Genomic DNA, 18545 nt, shown 5'->3' with positions numbered 1-18545 from the left:
AACCGAGACAGCAAGTTTAACAACCAAGAGTTGGCGTGTTATATTTTTGGACAAGGCCTACTGCTCCCTGATCCGGGATTCACATCCCACACCATTGATTCAGTGCAAGCTGACAACACCAAGTTGTCCCCCATCGTGGGATTTACTACAGTACATAGAATCGGTGATTATTGCAGTTAATGGATATTACCATTTACTTTACATGTTGCCACGTGCACCTCTCTTCAGTCAAAAAAGTACTGCGTAAACCTTGTAAAATCAGTAAATTCTTTTAAATTTGGAGATGAAGCAATTAAAATATTATGGAACAGTAGGACTTAGACTTTGGTTTTTCCCCTTAGACTGAAGGTATACAATGTCTTGTAGGATGGACAGGAGTTTCAGGTGAATGTCCTCAGGAACACAAACAAAGTTCTCAAGTGTTGGTTCCTCTGAGTAACCTGTCATCCATGCCATCACATTTTACAGCACCAGGGTTGTCACCAGGCAGACTTTAGTGCCGGGTAATATTTTGGCGAAGCGTAGCGAGAGGAGCTCTCGCGGGTCACAGCCAGGCGTCAAGGGGCAACGCCTCGGCGGGGTCAAGCCCCCCCCCCCCCAGCTCCAGGATTTTTTTGGGGGGGGGGGGGAATCAGGTTTTTGATGCATGATGTTATAAAGTGTAATTCGCGTTTGTAAAATGTGGAATTATCATTAAATAAAGATGAACACAGGATGAAACAACATTTGTCTCATTATTCCTCCATACTCATACAAGGTCATCTGTTTTTTATTCTAAATCAGTATTAGATGAATGAACAGAATTAAGAAAAAATCTAAAGATGGTTTTGTAAGCACATTTGTGTACCCTTACAGAGATGAAACTGGCATATGGCGGAAAAATTCGGAAAATAGGCCGAACAAAATACGTGTCCGAAATCTGGGCCGCGCTGCAGTAAACACACATGCAGCTGTGTTTAATTGCTAAAGATATGGACATACAGTACATTTGAATTTTTTAGATGTTTCAGAAATTCTACCAACTCGGGGACTGAAATATGTACCGGGCGGTCAGGCTCAAAATTACCCTGAGTGCTGGGCAGAGATTTTGAGAGCTGGGCGGCCCCGCCCGCCGCCGCCCGGCGTGGCTACAACCCTGTACAGCACGACTGGGACGACTGTCTCAGCAGCTCTTACATCGACCTCAGACGGTGTGGGTGACCACTCAATATCAAGTCCACTATAGGCCCTCAGTTCCTCACGCACAGTCGCTGCAGATAAGTACGACTTGTGGAGGTGAGGCTGGAGATGAGAGGTCTGTGTCTGCTTGACTGGTGAAATGATCTCACTGAATGATGAAGTATCTGATTCAGAACTTGATGACCACAACTGTTCAATGGGTGGTGCAGCATCAGATTTGTCAATGAAGACACACTCGCTAGCTGGGCGCTTTGAAGCTGTGGGTACTTCTCCTTCAGTCTTCGTTTAAGGTAGAGCATTCTGAAAATGAAAATAAAATAATGAATGCTAGTGCTGTACAGAAGTGATTTGAGCCATAACAGAGAGAGAAAAGGAAAATAGTGTAATTTCAGTAATGCACCCACCAAGTGCATATATTTCTGTCAAAGCTCCATCCCCATGCTTGGATGGGGAGCAAATGGTTACTGTTGGCAACTCTATTCTCCAGTGCAAAGCATCATAAACTGTGACTGGTGTAGGCCCATGTTGTGATAAAATATAAGTTTATGGTCTGTAACTGATTAAGAAATGCTTAATTTTTATTCCTGTGAGATATGAAATAAATACTGTATCAATGACAAGGACAAATTCTGTACTTGAGATTAGAGTTTTTCACTGTTGAAAACAAACTACATTTTGTGTGTATCCTAAAGAAATGGAAAGAATGGCGAAAACTAAAGCAGACTATGCAATTTGTTCAGCTGATGTTTTCAAACCTCTCTATAACTCCACAGTTCACAATCTCACCTATATCTGGAAGCATCCTTGTTTTCAGATGTTCTTGCTATATCTATGAAGCACTTCAGCAGATCAGTCATTTCCATCGATGATCTCTGGGCCAACACAGTTCCACAGAACACATCAAAAACCTTGTCATATGTCGGTGCAGGTTCTTCTGCATCACTGAAAAAGGGAGAGATTATGTTATTGGTGCAATCATTAGGCCTAGAATAAGCCACGAACAACAGGAATGAGCTCAATGTGCTTCACTCAAGATAGATTATTGAGTGGTTGGGCACAACCCGACCACTCTTTGGATCTGTTGCGATTAATTGAGTGGTCGGGCACAACCCGACCACTCTTTGGATCTGTTACGATTAATCTTTCTTTCTTTCTTTTTTTTTTTCCGTACAGCACGTTTCCGCGGGTTTTCTCCAAAACGGTTTATGATAGCAGGGATGTGACATCTCAGCTTTAAAGCTGATTTCAGCTTTTTTTGTTTTGGATTGCAGCTTTTTTTCCTCACTTGCTGTGTACAAAAGTAAAGGATATTTCCAAAGTTCAGCTTTTTTACACCTTTTCCAGCTGTTTTCAGCTATTTTTATCAGTGGTCACTCACACCTCTGTGATAGGAACTTGTAACTTTCAATATATCGACCCTCATCCTAAGAGGTGCATATTACACTGATGTCATTATGATGTCATCGGGTGTCATATTACAAGCGATTTTAGCTGAAAAATTGACCAATTACTTTCACCTATAACTCTTGAACTAAATAATCAATGATGTTTGTATTCTGTTATCAGATAGACCATGAATAGCTAAACATTTTTTGTCTGGTGCGTAAACTCGCTTGGCCTTTACTTCTGGGTCTACCGGAAGGTCAAAGTTAGGTGAATTCAAAATGAAGACGTTAGCCTGAAATGAAAACAAAGCAAACATTTCTTCCCAACGGTTTACGGTAAGAGTACAAAACCTTGTGTGAATTTCTACCATCTTACAAAGATGTTATAACTTGTGTTACGTCACAATGACGTCATCGGGTATCAAATTACAAGCAATTTAAGGGCAAATTGTGACAAAATATTTTGAGCTATATCTCTTGAACTAAATGGAGTATCACGTTCATTTTTTCATGAAGTTGTAGACGGTGCCTTGAGCAACATTTCTTCTTCCCGGGTACAGAACCGTTTGACCTTTACTTCCGGTGTTACCAGAAGTGAAATAGAAATTAAATTGAACTCGAAAACAGAAGCATTTGACTACAGATATATAAATTATGAAAGTGTTCAGTACTTGGTACTTGGTACTTGGTGGTTATCCTCTTCAGAACTCCTCGAGGAAGTATAACAGTGTAGAGTGCCAGACAAAAAAAGTGTGATGACGTCATCATCCGGTAGGGCACCCCCTGTAGTGGCACATAAAATAGAACTATGGATAGCATTATCCCTAAATACAACAGGCTTGGTATATAAATGAAATCTTGCGAATCTAACCGCATGTATTTTGTTTAACCCAAGAGGACTGCAACAGTACTGAAAAACGTGTCATTCCCAATCACCTCTACATTAATTTAGGCGCATCTTATGAATGCAGATTGTGGTTCGAGGCCATAGAGCTATACAAGCTCCATGTTCGAGGCACTATTACATAAGAGCGCCCTCAACTGGTCCTCGGCAGGGTGACCGTTTTAGCCGAATTTCGGCTAAATTTGAAAGAATTTTTCGTAAAAAAAAAAAGTTCGACAGAAAATTTGACAGAATGGATTTTTTTGCAGATTTCTGGCAGAATTCTCCAAATGTGGATATTTAACAGAAAAATATAGCAAATTTGAAAAAAACATGGTACATTTGTTTAAAAAAGCTCCAATCTATTCAAGCAAACCTTTGCATAATGGGACAGGTTGCCTGGTCTAGCTGCTGAGGTTCACTTGGAACCGGATTTTGCCTGAAATTTACGAAACTTCATAACATCTTTATGTGACTACAGATTGTTTATAATGTAATCTGAACCTTAATTAAGGCAATACTACAACACCTGCATGTGATTTTAAGTGTTTATAGTGTATATCGAGTGATTCTGGGGAATTTGACAGATTTTTTTGTTAATCTGACAGATTTTTGAAGTGCATTTAGCAGAATTTGGGCATGACCTTACGGTCACCCTGGTCTGAAGGCGTATCGCAGGAGCGCGTTAAACATGACCGTCTGGATCTGAATCGTATTCATTAGCATGCGATCCTCCTGATTGAATGACCAACTTGGTCATGACTGCCGGAGCAGGCGGTCTCACCATACTCCAAACAATGATGTGCTTATCCTTATGAATAAAGCATGTAATTTACAACTAATTAACCCATAATAAGATTAGAAGGCTCTATTTTGAGGACAGAGACACATGAGAAACAGAGACAAAGAACAAAGCAAGAAATAAAATTGGATACAATAGATCCTATTTATTGATCTTTCAAATATCGATATATTAGATCTATCATTAATTCAAAATTACATAATCTTACAAGCTCTAATATTTAACATGTTCCAAAATGTTGTCATTGTACTTGTAGGTTCAGCTGGTGATAGTTTGTTGTACAATACACTGCATAATATACTCATACTTTCCTTACATTAGTCAGTGAAATACATAGTAATTTTTATTGCGTACAAATTAAAGGGAAGATACAACATTTGCAAACATCAAAAAACGAAACGATCAAATTATCACGAAATATCTTACTTGATTGTTAGGGAATGCAGTCTAAAGCATCCTGTAAAGTTGTGGCTCCTGGTGTGCTGACATTTTAAAGAAAAACTGTATTTTTCCAACGCTGGACGGCCGACATGCATTGGAGAAAACTGGCTTTCTTCAAAAAGTGCTCCTAGTGTTTCATATTTAGTTCGTCTGCATTTTCTTGTAATTGATTACACACCTGTGAAGACTACACGCCTGCTCGACTGATTCTCTGATCGTACAATTTCCCAAAGTCTATAAATTGCTCCGTTTCATCTTAAGTGGGGTCTGGGAACCAGACTACAAGAATATGATTGGTTTTCTTGTTTTTTTCCAGCATTTACGAACCCAAAATGTGAAACAAGTCAGTGTAACAATATTTGCTATAACATACTAATCCTCCAAATCCATTTATGTCTGAAAATTGCAGCAAAAGCAAATGTTGTACATTCCCTTTAATCAGCGGAAATATTGGTAATTATTGTTCCCAAGAAAGAACACCACCCCTTCATTACCACAAATGGTGTGGTCCGCTGGGGAATTAAGCATGCTGCATGGTAGCAGCTGCACTAGTCTCACGATGGAGGAATCCTCCATGGTATCACGTACGGCTGGTCGCAAGCGTCTAAGAGATCATGATCATCGTACTTTTTACCGCTCGGTTTTGGTTTCGGTTTGTTGATAACTTTATTAATTGATAATTCATTTCAGCAACACATCTCTTCTTGTACCAGTACATTAAATACACATGTGAATCTTATTTTTATTCTTCAAGGCTCGGCGTATAAGCCGCCCTGCGTATAAGCCGCAGTAAACATTTTCATGGGCAAAATCAATGATAAGCCGCGGCTTATATTCCGAAAATTACGGTACATGAAATGCCTGCACCACCTGAAGAAAAGGGACATGATGGAGAGTCCGCATGAACTTTTCACGTGCGCGCGCTCAGAAAGGTATAGACTTCAACTCCTCGCATTATTATTTTTACATTTCGTGCTTCTCATGCATCGCAGTTGCTTGCAATTTTGTTCAGTGCGCTGCCGCTGTTATTTATTATATTATTATTAAAAATATCGATATGAAACATTCGTACCGATATATCGTATCGTGAACGAATGTATCGCGATGCACTGATATATCGATGTATCGTTTCAGCCTTAACTATTACTACAGACATACTAGAAATTATATGAAATGCGATGTATTCCAAATTCTGTACAGCTAAACTCAATCGACTAAAACACCTGTCTTGTTTGCCATAAACTGCTACACCACCATGACTCTGTTGCTGTAACAATTTCATAGAATCATCATATGACATACCTCGGATTTGATGATAGAACTTGAATCCTTCTAAGTTCAATTCAATGACTTCATCCGGTTCAATCCATGTTTCTGTTAAGCAGATGAAATCAGATTCAATCAGTTCACGCTGGCGTTTCATGTCTAAATAATGGGCTCTCAATCCTTGTACATTATGCAAGATAATAGAAGTACATGTCGAAGTCGTTGTTGCAATGTGGTTAAGATTCAAATCAACATCTTCAATAAATGCAGGCATTTGACTTAACGCATGAGTGATTGATTTATCACAATATATATTATTTGGGATCAAATCCTTCAATAACCAGACCATTCAATGATGTGACACGACTCAAACTGACATATGCTTGACCAGCTGTAAATGTACGATTTAGACACGCTACAGATTTACTCATTGTCATGCCTTGTACTTTATGTGCTGTACACGCCCATGCAAGCTTCAATGGAAATTGCTTTCTTACACATTTCTTACCAATAAACTCTTCTTGAATCTTAATCACAACAGAATTGGGATCATTTAGTGACACTGCCTCTCTCCTTAATTTGGATCCAACATTTTCATTATCAAATTTGACTTTGATGAATTCTGGCTGAGACTGATCAGGTAACATCTCAATATGACTCGCAGTTCCAAATGCACCTTGACTAATCCATCTGACACATCAATATTCTTAGTCAACATAACTCGTGCACCAACACCTATCCACAATGATTTACATAGACTTGTGTGAGTTGATTTTAAAGTGTTTCCTCTTTGCTTCATTTTGCCACTGCCATCCTTTTGAAAACCCTTTGCTTCTATGCATATACATTCTGCACACTTATCATGTAACACTTTAACATTGAACTTGTCAACCTGTTTATTTGTAGGGTAAATATGAATGGCATCATAGCAATCTTCTCCAGTTTCACAACCTTGCAGCACTGCAGTACTCTCATCAGATAAAGCATCTTCTTTTGTCTTGACCCTCAATTCATTCAAAACCTCTGCAAATCTCTTATCATCCTTTTGCCTCATGATTTCATTTAATTCAACCTTCTTGACATTGTCATGCCATAATGCTGATTCAATGGTGTTGTGACACAATGATTTTCCTTTCACTGGAGGTAACTGATAGAAATCACCAACTGCAATCACATTGACATTACCAAAAGGACACTGACTTCTTGTTTGTTTGATTTGTCATCGTCATCCATGAATGTAGCACAGCATTTTCTGATCAACCATAGAAATTTCATCTATAATAAGAATTTGTAACTGACCTAATTCATTGCGTAAGGAACTTATTTTTTTCATCACCAAGCGGTTGATAAGGCAACGACACATCAGTTGGTATTGACAAAGCACTGTGCAAAGTAAGTCCATTGATATTAAATGCAGCAACGCCAGTCGGAGCAGTGAGCAGAACAGTCACATCGTCTGGAGTAATTGTTAATCTTCCTAGTATACGCACAGCTTCATTATAAATACACTTGATCAAATGACTCTTGCCTGTTCCAGTTCCTCCAGTTATGAATGCATGAAAAGGTTCAGGACTTTTTCCATTTACTTTATCTAAACACCACTTTCTGATCTTAAAGAAAACTTCACGTTTTTTAACATTCAACAATCTCATGAAAGACCCAACTTCATCTCTGGGCATTCTATGCAACTGGTACTCAATGCAATTCCCTGTACTGTCCTTTTGATTATCTTTCAAATCTGGAATAGCACCTTCATCTTCACTGTCTTGAACAACTAGATCCTTCTCATTTTCACACTCAATTCTTTCTGATTCAGTCTCTGGACAAATTAAAGCCCATGCATCTTCTTGAAAGCCAAACTGCTGCAAATATTGCTCAACATCTTCCATAGATTCTATACCAGCCTCAAATTTCTGATGATTAGTATCTACAATTAAATTTACAAGTTGTACATTATAGTCATATTCATGGAGTTTAACACTGCCAGTCTTGTAGAATTCTTTATAGGTTTTGAAGTGAGGAGGTTTCAATTGTGCATCAACACGATAAGGGAGAAAAATTTGCAGAAATATGCTGTGATAATATTTCTCTGGGCACTTTGAAACAGAAAATCTAGGATATTTAATGACAGCACACTGACTTCGAGTACGCTTCTGTACATATCCTAAACCATTTTGTGACTTATGAACGTTTACATTGTGGGCTTCCTTTCTATATACTTTCAATGCTTCAGTGCTTGACAAAATTCTGTATTCTGAGCAGAATGAAACTAAACACATTTCATCAAATTCATGCATCTTTGGTCGTGCATTGTATCTATCAATCTTGCTATGCATCCAAATATTTTCATCATCTTCATCTGATTTATCCTGGATCAATTTCAATGGTAAACTCATCCTAACAGGATTTTCTCCAACAGGAATGAATTCTAATTTCCTTGAGCATTCTTTCAACCTTAAAAGTACAGACACGATACACTGCCTCCTGAGCTGACACTTCACGATTTTGCAAATATGCATATCCAATCTGTTTCATACTTTCCTTAGCATCAAGATTTCCATAACCCCTTCCTCAGTATCTGAAAATTGACTCATTACGTCACTGTTTGTTTCTTCAACAACATCACAATTCTCATCATTGCTGCTAAAATCTTTACTACTATTTTTATTATCACAAAGTTGCTCTCTTCTCATTATAAATGTCCTTTGCTTCCGGTCGAAAAAGGCCCAAACAGGAAGTGGCTTATTATTTGAAAGTGGTAATAGAAATGAACTTGCTTTCAACGGTGTTAGTCTCTTGGCCGATAGTATTCTTCAAATCATCTACCGATGACGTCTTGTAATCTTCGAGCGCCCTCTAGCGACAGGTTGAAAATTAGCAAAAATGTATTTTGAGTAGATGTCTGTGGCGAAGTTTGTCGGAATCGCCTAAATATTGGTGTATATGATGACCTTGACCCACTTAAGACATGCGAAGTGCGTGTGTGAAGTTTTAGGCGAATGACGTCATCAGACCGGAAGTTATAATAAAAAGACCCTTTTTCATTTGAAAATTCCTGAAAAATCAACCATGGCAGTTTTTATATTTGTTTTTACTTTAATTGTCGATTGAAGGGTTGGTCTAAAACATTTTAAAGTTTCGAGGCGATAAGCGAACTCGAACATACCCTGCGCACGCTTAAAACTTCACGTTGACAATACCTCTGCTTCAAAACATGCACAGGACAGGACGTCCACAATGTACATGTACATGCACGTATGTTGTACATAGGCACATACATGGTATGTCAGTCAGCCTGCAGCGCACGTGTTGCTGAGGTCAAATCCTGTCCACAGTGACCGTTTTAGCCGATTTTCGGCTAACTTTGACAGATTTTATGTTCATGCATGCGCATAGACAGGGACGTATTATAGCACTTTTGGCATTAATCTTTGTCAGATATCATTGAAAGTTGGCATAAGCATAGTCCCTATAGCCAAGATGTGTCCCAAGGAGTGTCGTCATGGTGACGTCATCAAGTGATTTATTATGGATTTATGAATAATTAATTTTTCTCATAGACTTTGTACACAGCTTTCTCCACAAGTCTTTCCCTATACAACACTGATATATCTTACTGAGTAGTTCTGAACTTCGGCTGAGAATTACTATGAGAAGGAAAAAGAAATCGTATTTTTTACGTTTGCCATTTGATTGAAAATATTCCCAAGAGTCAGAATATCAAGTAATATTTTATAAAAATGTTTCAGTTTAAAGGCAAATCACGTATTTAAAGGTGCAGTTTTTCTGCTGTTGGATTTTTAACCCATTGACTTTGTACACGTTTTCAAGCCACCATTTTTATAACTTGGCGATCTGGAATCGTCATCAAAGTTACAGCCAAGGAAGACCCTCATACAAAAATTATGCCAAGACTATGACGTCACGATGACGTCATCACCTAATTTTTTTATTGATTTTTGAAAATTTACGTAGGCCTACATATTGTGAAGTCTTATATCTACAGAAATGTAAGTCCGATTGGGTTGAAACTTGGTATGTGGCTATACCAGGATGTGTTATAGATTAAAAATGAGGTGACGTCATGATGACGTCATCCTGAGATTTTATATGAATATTAATTTTTTTGGACCTTTTAGCCATATCTCCTGAACGCAACATGCAAAATGCAAAATTCTTTTTTGCATTTGGTCTTTTATGTAATAGCTATTCGCACAAAACTTGAAAAATGTGTGACGTCATCATGACGTCATCAAAATGCGATTTTTTAAAACTCATATAAGAAAAGGTCCAATTGTCATGAAACTTGGTGGGTAGGTAGTTAATCATACTAGTATGCAAAGTTCGAAGTGACGTCACGATGACGTCATCAAAAAATTAAAAAATATTTGTCGATTTTCAAAGTGCCTTTTCGACTCTTTGCCAGTAATTTATTTAGATCACTCTTTGTCCAAGCAAAGACCTTGTACACACGCACATACATCGTATTGCCAAGGTCAAATCCTGTCCACAGTGACCGTTTTAGCCGATTTTCGGCTAACTTTGACAGATTTTATGTTCATGCATATTCAGGGCATATTATTGATAAAAAAAATCATAATGAGGAAAAGCCCTATGTTCTGTTGCAAACAGACATAGACCTCTAGTTTTATTTGTAATCCTTTTATTGTGTCTGTAGTTTGGCTCTGCATTGTATTTTGCTTTATTGGCTTTTTTGCAATTTTGCGAAAAAGCCTTTCTTTTTGTTCTGATTTTTTTTTTGGCTTTTTCGCAAAATTTGCCAAAAAGCCTTTCTTTTTGTTCTGAATTTTTTTTAAATTTCTTTTTGTCGCCAAAATCCCATAGACTTTGTACACGTTTTTTCTCAGTGCCACTTTTGGCATTAATCTTTGTCATACATCATTGAAAGTTACCACAGGAATAGTCCCTATAGCAAAGATGTGTCCCAAAGAGTGACGTCATGGTAACGTCATCAAGTGATTTATTATAGATTTTTTAATATTTAATTTTTCCCATAGCCTTTGTACACAGAAATTGTGAAAAAATTGTTGATTTTCAAAAGGCATTTTTGACTCTTTGCCAGTAATTCATTTGCACCAATCTTTGTCCAAGCAAAGACCCTAATTCAAACAACATTGTGGAATGATGACGTCATGATGACGTCATCCGGTGTGTATTTATAGGCAATTAAATTGTGACACTTTTAATATTTAAAAATGCATAAGAAATCAACCGTACGCGTCCGAGGCATTCTGTTGCCGGAAAATGGTAGAGTAGGTTGAGGTCTTTATTTCATTCAGTGTGTGAAATCACGTGACCCTTGCTTCCGGTCGAAAAAGGCCAAAACCGGAAGTGGCTTATTATTTGAAAATGGTAATAGATATGAACTTGCTTTTAACGGTGTTATTCTCTTGGCTAAAAGTATTCTTCAAATAATCTACCAATGACGTCATGCAATCTTCGAGCGCCCTCTAGCGACAGGTTGAAAATTTGCAAAAATGTATTTTGAATAGATGTCTGTGGCGAAGTTTGTAGGAATCGCCTAAATATTGGTGTATATGACGACCTTGACCCACTTCAGACCGGAAGTTATAATAGAAAGACCCTTTTTCATTTGAAAATTCCTGAAAAATCAACCATGGCAGTTTTTATGTTAGTTTTTACTTTAATTGTCGATTTAAGGGTAGGTCTAAAGCATTTCAAAGCTTCGAGGCAATAAGCGAACTCGGACACGCTCTGCGCACGCTTAAAACTTCAGGTTGACAATACCTCTGCTCTAAAACATGCACAGAACGTCTATATGTACATTACATACACGTACGTTACATCGTATGTCAGTCAGCCTGCAGAGCACGTGTTGCTGAGGTCAAATCCTTTCCACATCACAGTGACCGTTTTAGCCGATTTTCGGATAACTTTGACAGATTTTATGTTCATGCATGCGCATAGTCAGGGACGTATAATAAAAAATCATAATGCCGAAAAGCCCTATGTTACGTATTTAAAGGTGCAGTTTTTCTGCAGTGGATATTTTCCACAAGTCTTTTCCCTATACAACACTGATATTTTACTGAGTAGTTCTGAACTTCGGCCAAGAATTACTATGAGAAGGACAGAAAAATTGTGTTTTTTCGCGCTGTCATTTGATTCAAAATATTTCCAAGAGTCAGAATATCAAGTAATATTTTATAAAAATGTTTCAGTTCAGAGGCAAATCACATATTTAAAGGTGCAGGTTTTTCTGCAGTGGGATTGTTTTAGCCCATTGACTTTGTACACGTGTTAGCCCATTGACTTTGTACACGTTTTCAAGCCACCATTTCTATAACTTGGCGATCTGGAATCGTCATCAATGTTAAGTTACAGCCAAGGAAGACCCTCATACGGAAATTATGCCAAGACTATGACGTCATGATGACGTCATCACCTAATTTTTTATTGATTTTTTAAAATTTACGTGCATATTATGAAGTCATAAATCTACAGAACTGTCAGTCTGATTGGGTTGAAACTTAATATGTGACTAGACTGGGATGTGTTATAGGTAAAAAATGAGGTGACGTCATGATGACGTCATCCCAAGATTTTATATGAATATTTGAAGTTTTTGACCTTTTAGCCATATCTCACGAACGTAACATGCAAAATTCAAAATTCTTTTTGTATTAGGTCTGTTAGGTAATAGGTATTCGCACAAAATTTTTAAAAAAATGTGTGACGTCATCATGACGTCATAAAAATGCTATTTTTCAAAACACATATAAGGAAAGGTCTGACTGTCATGAAACTTGGTGGGTAGGTAGATAATGGTACTAGTATGCAAAGTTTGAAGTGACGTGACAATGACGTCATCGTTTGGTTTTTATTATTTTTTAGATATTTATAATTTTATTCGGCTTCCACAAATTGCACACTTTCTTTCATCGGATTGACATTAAAACTTGGTTCAAACCAAAACCACAATGACAAAATGTACATTGAGAAGGGTTTTAACGATGACGTCATTGCAGAGCAAGTGACGTCATTTGATAAAATTATATTTTATGAATTATTCTAAGTGTTTTGAACAACCTTTAACTGCATGAAGCACTCTGAAAAGTGACTGCAAAAGGACCAACAAAACATAAATATTTGTAAAATGCGGAAAAGCCCTGTGTTCTGTTTGCAAACAGACATACAGCTCTAGTTTATTATTCTAACTGCTTCACTAAGTTTCCTTCTAAAATCTGCATCTCTATGATATTTAAGTTTCCCTGCTTTCTTAATTGCTTCCTTCACTTTATTTTGGTAAGTTGCATCACCATGATATTTGAATTTACTTGCTTCTTTTTCGCTTGTCTTACTTTCCATCGATACTTTTCATCTCCCTGATATTTGACTTTACTTGCTTCTTTCTTAGCTTGTCATACTTTCACTCGATAACTTTCATCTCCCTGATATTTGACATTACTTGTTTTTTTTTTACTTTTTCGCTGAACAGCGAGAAAAGCCTTTGTTTTTGTTCTGATTTTTTTTTCTCTTCTTTTTGATCTTTTTGGGTCCACCCCAAATCCCATTGACTTTGTACACGTTTTTGGTACACGCCACTTTTGACCTAAAACAAAGTCTTTTCGAATGAAACTTATCTCAGGTAAAGACCCTATAGTGAAGTTGTGTCTCGAAGAGTGACGTCATGATTACGTCATCATGGGTCACGTGGCGTCATCACAAACGTGCATATTTGGAAGGCCTATATCTACAGAACAGTAAGTCCAATTGGGTTGAAACTCGGTATGTTGGTAATCCGGGATGTGTTATACATTGTAGGTTAAAATTGAGGTGACGTCACAATGACGTCATCATGCGATTTAATATAATTTTTGAATTTTTGGAGCTTTAAGCCATATCTCACCAACGCAACATGCAAAATTGAAAATTCTTGTTGTTTTATGTTCAATGTTAGGTAATACGTGTTTGCCAAAAATTTAGAAAAAAAGTGAGACGTCACAATGACGTCATCAAAAATGCCATTTTAAAAAAAAAATATAAGGGAAGGCCCAATCGTCATGAAACTTGGTGGATAATTAGATGGTGTCACAAGTATGCAAAATCTGAAATGATGTTACCATGACGTCATCGGTTGATTTTTAATGATTTTTTAAATATTTAAAATTGTGTTGCATTTACAAAATTTTACACTTTGTTTCATTGGATTAACGTCAAACTTGATGCACATCAAGACTACAATAAAAAAAATGTGGACTGACAGGTATTGTTATGATGACGTCATCATGGGACACGTGGCGTCATCACAAACGTGCATATTTTGAAGTCCTACATGTATATCTACAGAACAGTCAGTCCGATTGGGTTGAAACTCGGTGTGTCGGTAGACTGCGATGTGTTATAGATAAAAATGAGGTGACGTCATGATGACGTAATCGTGCAATTTTTTATGAATTTTTGAATTTTTGTACCTTTCAACCGTATCTCACGAACGCAACATGAAAAATTCAAAATTCCTTTTGTATTTTGTTTGTTAGGTAATAGGTATATATACACATTTTTTTTCTAATTTGTGACGTCACGATGACGTTATCAAAAACGCAAATTTCCAAAACACATATAACAGATAAGTTCCCATCCTCATGAAACTTTGTGGATAGGTATGCAAAATTTGAAATGACGTCGTCATGACATTATCGGTTGATATTTTTATGATTTTTTTACTTTTAAGATTTTATTCCGCTAACAAAATGTTACACTTTTTTTCATGGGATTTATGGTGGTGTTACGATGACGTCATTGCGGGACATGTGACGTCACGTTAAAAGGTGTAAATTTTGAAGTCCTATACATGTATGTGAAGAATTTAGTCCTCTAACTACGGTATCTAATTGCATATGGACAAAACACCCCCCCCCCCAAAAAAAATACTGAAAAGCCCTATGTTCTGTTCATCGAACAGACATAGCTCTAGTATTTTCTTGCATTACTTTCTTCCTAAATGCGATGTCTTCATCGTATTTCAATTTCATTTTATTGAGAAGATCATTACGATAGTCATCGTCTGTACAATATTTCATCTTTCTCTTGACTTTGGTATCTGCATGATATTTAAATTTATCATATGCTCTCTTATTGTTTCTCTTTGGCTGGTTTTCATCTTCTCCTAAATCTGTCTTCATATCTGAAATGTTATTATCTTTATCATTATGTTTTTCTCTCTTTCTTTCTCTGTCGAGTTTTCTCTTTAAGCGCAAATTTGGACGACTTTTCCTTTTTTTCACCTTTCCTCCATGTCTGGTACTGTTTGATTTCACAGACTGGTTTTTTCCATTCATATTTAACACTGCATTACTATCAGCCAATTGACACGTTACATCTACCTCACTTTTCCAGACACAGACATCATCATGTTTTTCTTCATTACTGTTACAGGTGTTTAATTCAGAGTCATGAACTGACAACACCACATCATAATGCATTTGACCAGTATGGTTGAGATATATTTCAGCAGCTGATGTCACAACACCCAGTCCACCATGTTGTCCAGAGAATATCAACCATCTTCCACTATAAGTATATATGTCAGTCTGGAGCATATGTGCTAAGCATATTATTTCCAATTCTGTTGCCCAAATTCCAGAACACATGACTCTTCTCTTTGAAACATAATCTTCAACACTACAGAATCCCTGATGCAAGAAGGACTTGTACTGATCAGCGTTTTTCAACAAGTGATTCACAGTGGCCAATCTCAATCTCATATGATTACGTTCAGTACCAGAAATAGCAAATGATACAGCTCTGAAAAAAACAATTCCTGTCACCTTGGATTCTCTTCAAATGATCTGGTTGCCCAATGTTGTCACACTGTACATACTTTCCATCAAACTTTGAATTAGTCTTGACAACTCCAAGCATTTTACACAATCCAACCTTATGTTCAGATGATAATGGAGCAAATCTAAAATCACTCACTGTAGATACTTCCATCATTTCAACATCACAGTGATCTTTAGAATTATTACCTTCATTGACATTTTCAACTCCCCGACTTACATGAACTACTGATCCCCTTAGAATGTGCTGATGAATTCTTGTTCATTTCTTTCTTTATACTTGTAACTAAATTTCTTCTCCAACAGTGACACAGAAATCGAACCATTCATTCTGGTTAATGCCAACTACATTCTCTTCACAGATACTTTCATCATCTACAATGAACAAACTCACACCTGTAATTTCAAATTGTTCACGATCAGACACATTCATTGATCTACCCAAATTAGTGCAATACCTGTGTACATCTTGCCATGTTGGAGCGCATTTCATTAGGCTTCTACCTTCACTCACTAGGCAACCACTGCAATCTCTGGAATGTGAATCAAAAATGAAGTACTTATGATTTTGGGAAATTACACAAAAAGTATTTCCATGAAAACATACAAAACATGCCTGGTACCTTTGCAATGTCTGTTCAAGAGCACAACTGAGCGGATTCATTTGGAACTCTTGTAAATTCAAATCATCACTAAATGCACCAATAACTTGATCATGATATGTCAATGTGAAAACGTTTGTTATATGCATCTAATTCTGTAGGCAGTTCATTTATCAACAAGTAATCATTGTTCGTTGTACAACTCTGAGATAAATAACCATACAACTCATCACCAGTATTGATAATCAAATCCATATCACTGCCTGTCCAGGTCCTCAATTCCTTTATCTGACTGTACATCATTGCGCATAAGCTATTTGGAACACATTGCTTCCCACGATGGCGAAATTTGGGATGATCTTGATTACAAGTACCCTGAATAGCAATACTATTAATTACTTGTTCACATTTAGGTTCTAAATCTACACAGTTTTCATTTTCTGCCTTGATTTTCTTTTCTGAAGGTTCAACTAAACATGACCTTTGTTTCCTCTTCAAATTCTTCCTTGACCCTCTGTCTTTGATCTCTTTACATTCATTTTCCCATCTTTTCCTTCATGTTTTTCTTTCTCTGTTACACTTTCACTTTTTGCTGCTGAAGATTTCTGTTCAGTCCTTTTTCTTAAAGAATACCCTCCGGTTTGTTCGACATACACATGCTTCTTAGTCACTGACAATTGTGCCACTTGCCTCATATTGGTTTCTCTGGCTTGAAAGCATTCATCTTCATTTTCTTCTTCACAGTTTTCTATGTCCACACTGCAGTTCTTCATATCAAACATATTCACATCTGTTGGAATGCCAAAATCATTGAACAATTTGTTACAAAAATTTGAATGTCCACATTTGCGACAAATCCAGGAAACATGTTTATCTGCTAAATCCTCGCGCATGTTCAAGAACCTCATACATCTTACATGAAACCATTCTTTACACTTATCACACCGCATTTCCTTCTCTGAACTGCTTTCATCACAAAGCCAACACAAATGGACACCATTTTTTTGCTTAGAATCTTTCCTATTACTGCTGTTAACACTGTAAGTACATGCCATTGCCTCTCTTACAGACTGATCCATTATTGTAACCTTTGTCTTCTCCACAATACTGTCTCTCTTGTGCAACCTCTTTTGTGTATGATTCTGGGGTGCTGCATCTGAGCCTTTGCTTTTCAAAAATGAAGCTCTACACTGAAATTTCCTGTTTTGCTTTTGTTTGCATTCTCTCTCTTCTGCATATTACTAATGACAAAACTCAAGCATCTTCTAGTGTGAGTTTGTGTGTTCTGCTGTACTTTCTCATAGTTCCTTCTTTCTTCCTTACTCATAGAGATTTCCACCACCTTACCATTTCTTGACCTGTGATAAGCCTATCTACATGCACTTCTACGCATTTTTTTTTTTTGGTTTTGAAACTTTTCTTGGCTCTATGCAGAGCTCTACAATACAGTCTAATACTTTGTTTCTGCTGCAGCATGTCTGACCTCTGACCTTCAACATTTTCATTGCATTCTGCTGAACTAGTCTCTTGATACTCATCGTCTTCATTCTTATCTTCTTCAAGTCCTTCACTTTTGATTCTGACTTCATTTGAAACTTTGATCGAGGAATTTTCTGAGCATTTTCTCCACTAGGAGGCATTATCTGATCATTTTTTTCCACTAGGAGGCATTTTTGAGCATTTTCTCCCAAAGGAGTCTGAGCATTTTCTCCCGAAGGAGTTTGAGCATTTTCTCCAGGAGTCGTCTGAGCATTTTCTCCCGAAGGAGTCTGAGCATTTTCTCCAGTAGGCCTAGGAGGCATTATCTGAGTTTCTCCCGAAGGAGGCATTATCTGAGTTTCTTCCGAAGGAGGCATTATCTGAGTTTCTCCTGAAGGAGTCTGAGCATTTTCTCCCGAAGGAGTCTTGAGCATTTTCTCCCGAAGGAGTCCTTACTGGAAATGGAATGTTGCATGTAGGCGTGACATGGGTAGACACTGAAGGGAAGGTACGAGATGTAACGTGAGTGAAGGATAACAGACGTAACAGACAAGGGTAACACATACTCCTTCCTCCCGTCTAGTCTCTGATGCCACAACGTAGCCCTGCAAGTAGTTTTCTTCTTGTAGACCTTCATTTTCTGTTGGCAAAAACATACAATTTCTTACAACACAGACACTTACA

General features: G+C 37.3%; 1 protein-coding gene across 1 annotated transcript; it reads right to left on the bottom strand.

Moving 5' to 3' along the window:
- Positions 1–608: 608 nt before the first annotated feature.
- LOC119722878 lies at positions 609–16315 on the bottom strand. Its single transcript, XM_038193279.1, has 5 exons — positions 16239–16315; positions 5993–6064; positions 3236–3347; positions 1966–2121; positions 609–1479 (listed from the first exon to the last, which is right to left on the bottom strand). Exons 1-5 carry the CDS (start codon positions 16246–16248, stop codon positions 1230–1232), a joined length of 600 nt encoding a protein of 199 aa, XP_038049207.1. The 5' UTR covers positions 16249–16315; the 3' UTR covers positions 609–1229.
- Positions 16316–18545: the final 2230 nt, after the last annotated feature.

Source organism: Patiria miniata, unplaced genomic scaffold, assembly GCF_015706575.1.
Source record: "Patiria miniata isolate m_02_andy unplaced genomic scaffold, ASM1570657v1 HiC_scaffold_1, whole genome shotgun sequence".
Classification (NCBI taxonomy): domain Eukaryota; kingdom Metazoa; phylum Echinodermata; class Asteroidea; order Valvatida; family Asterinidae; genus Patiria; species Patiria miniata.
Note: the sequence above shows the minus strand (reverse complement) of the source record. Positions and strands in the feature narration are given on the sequence as shown.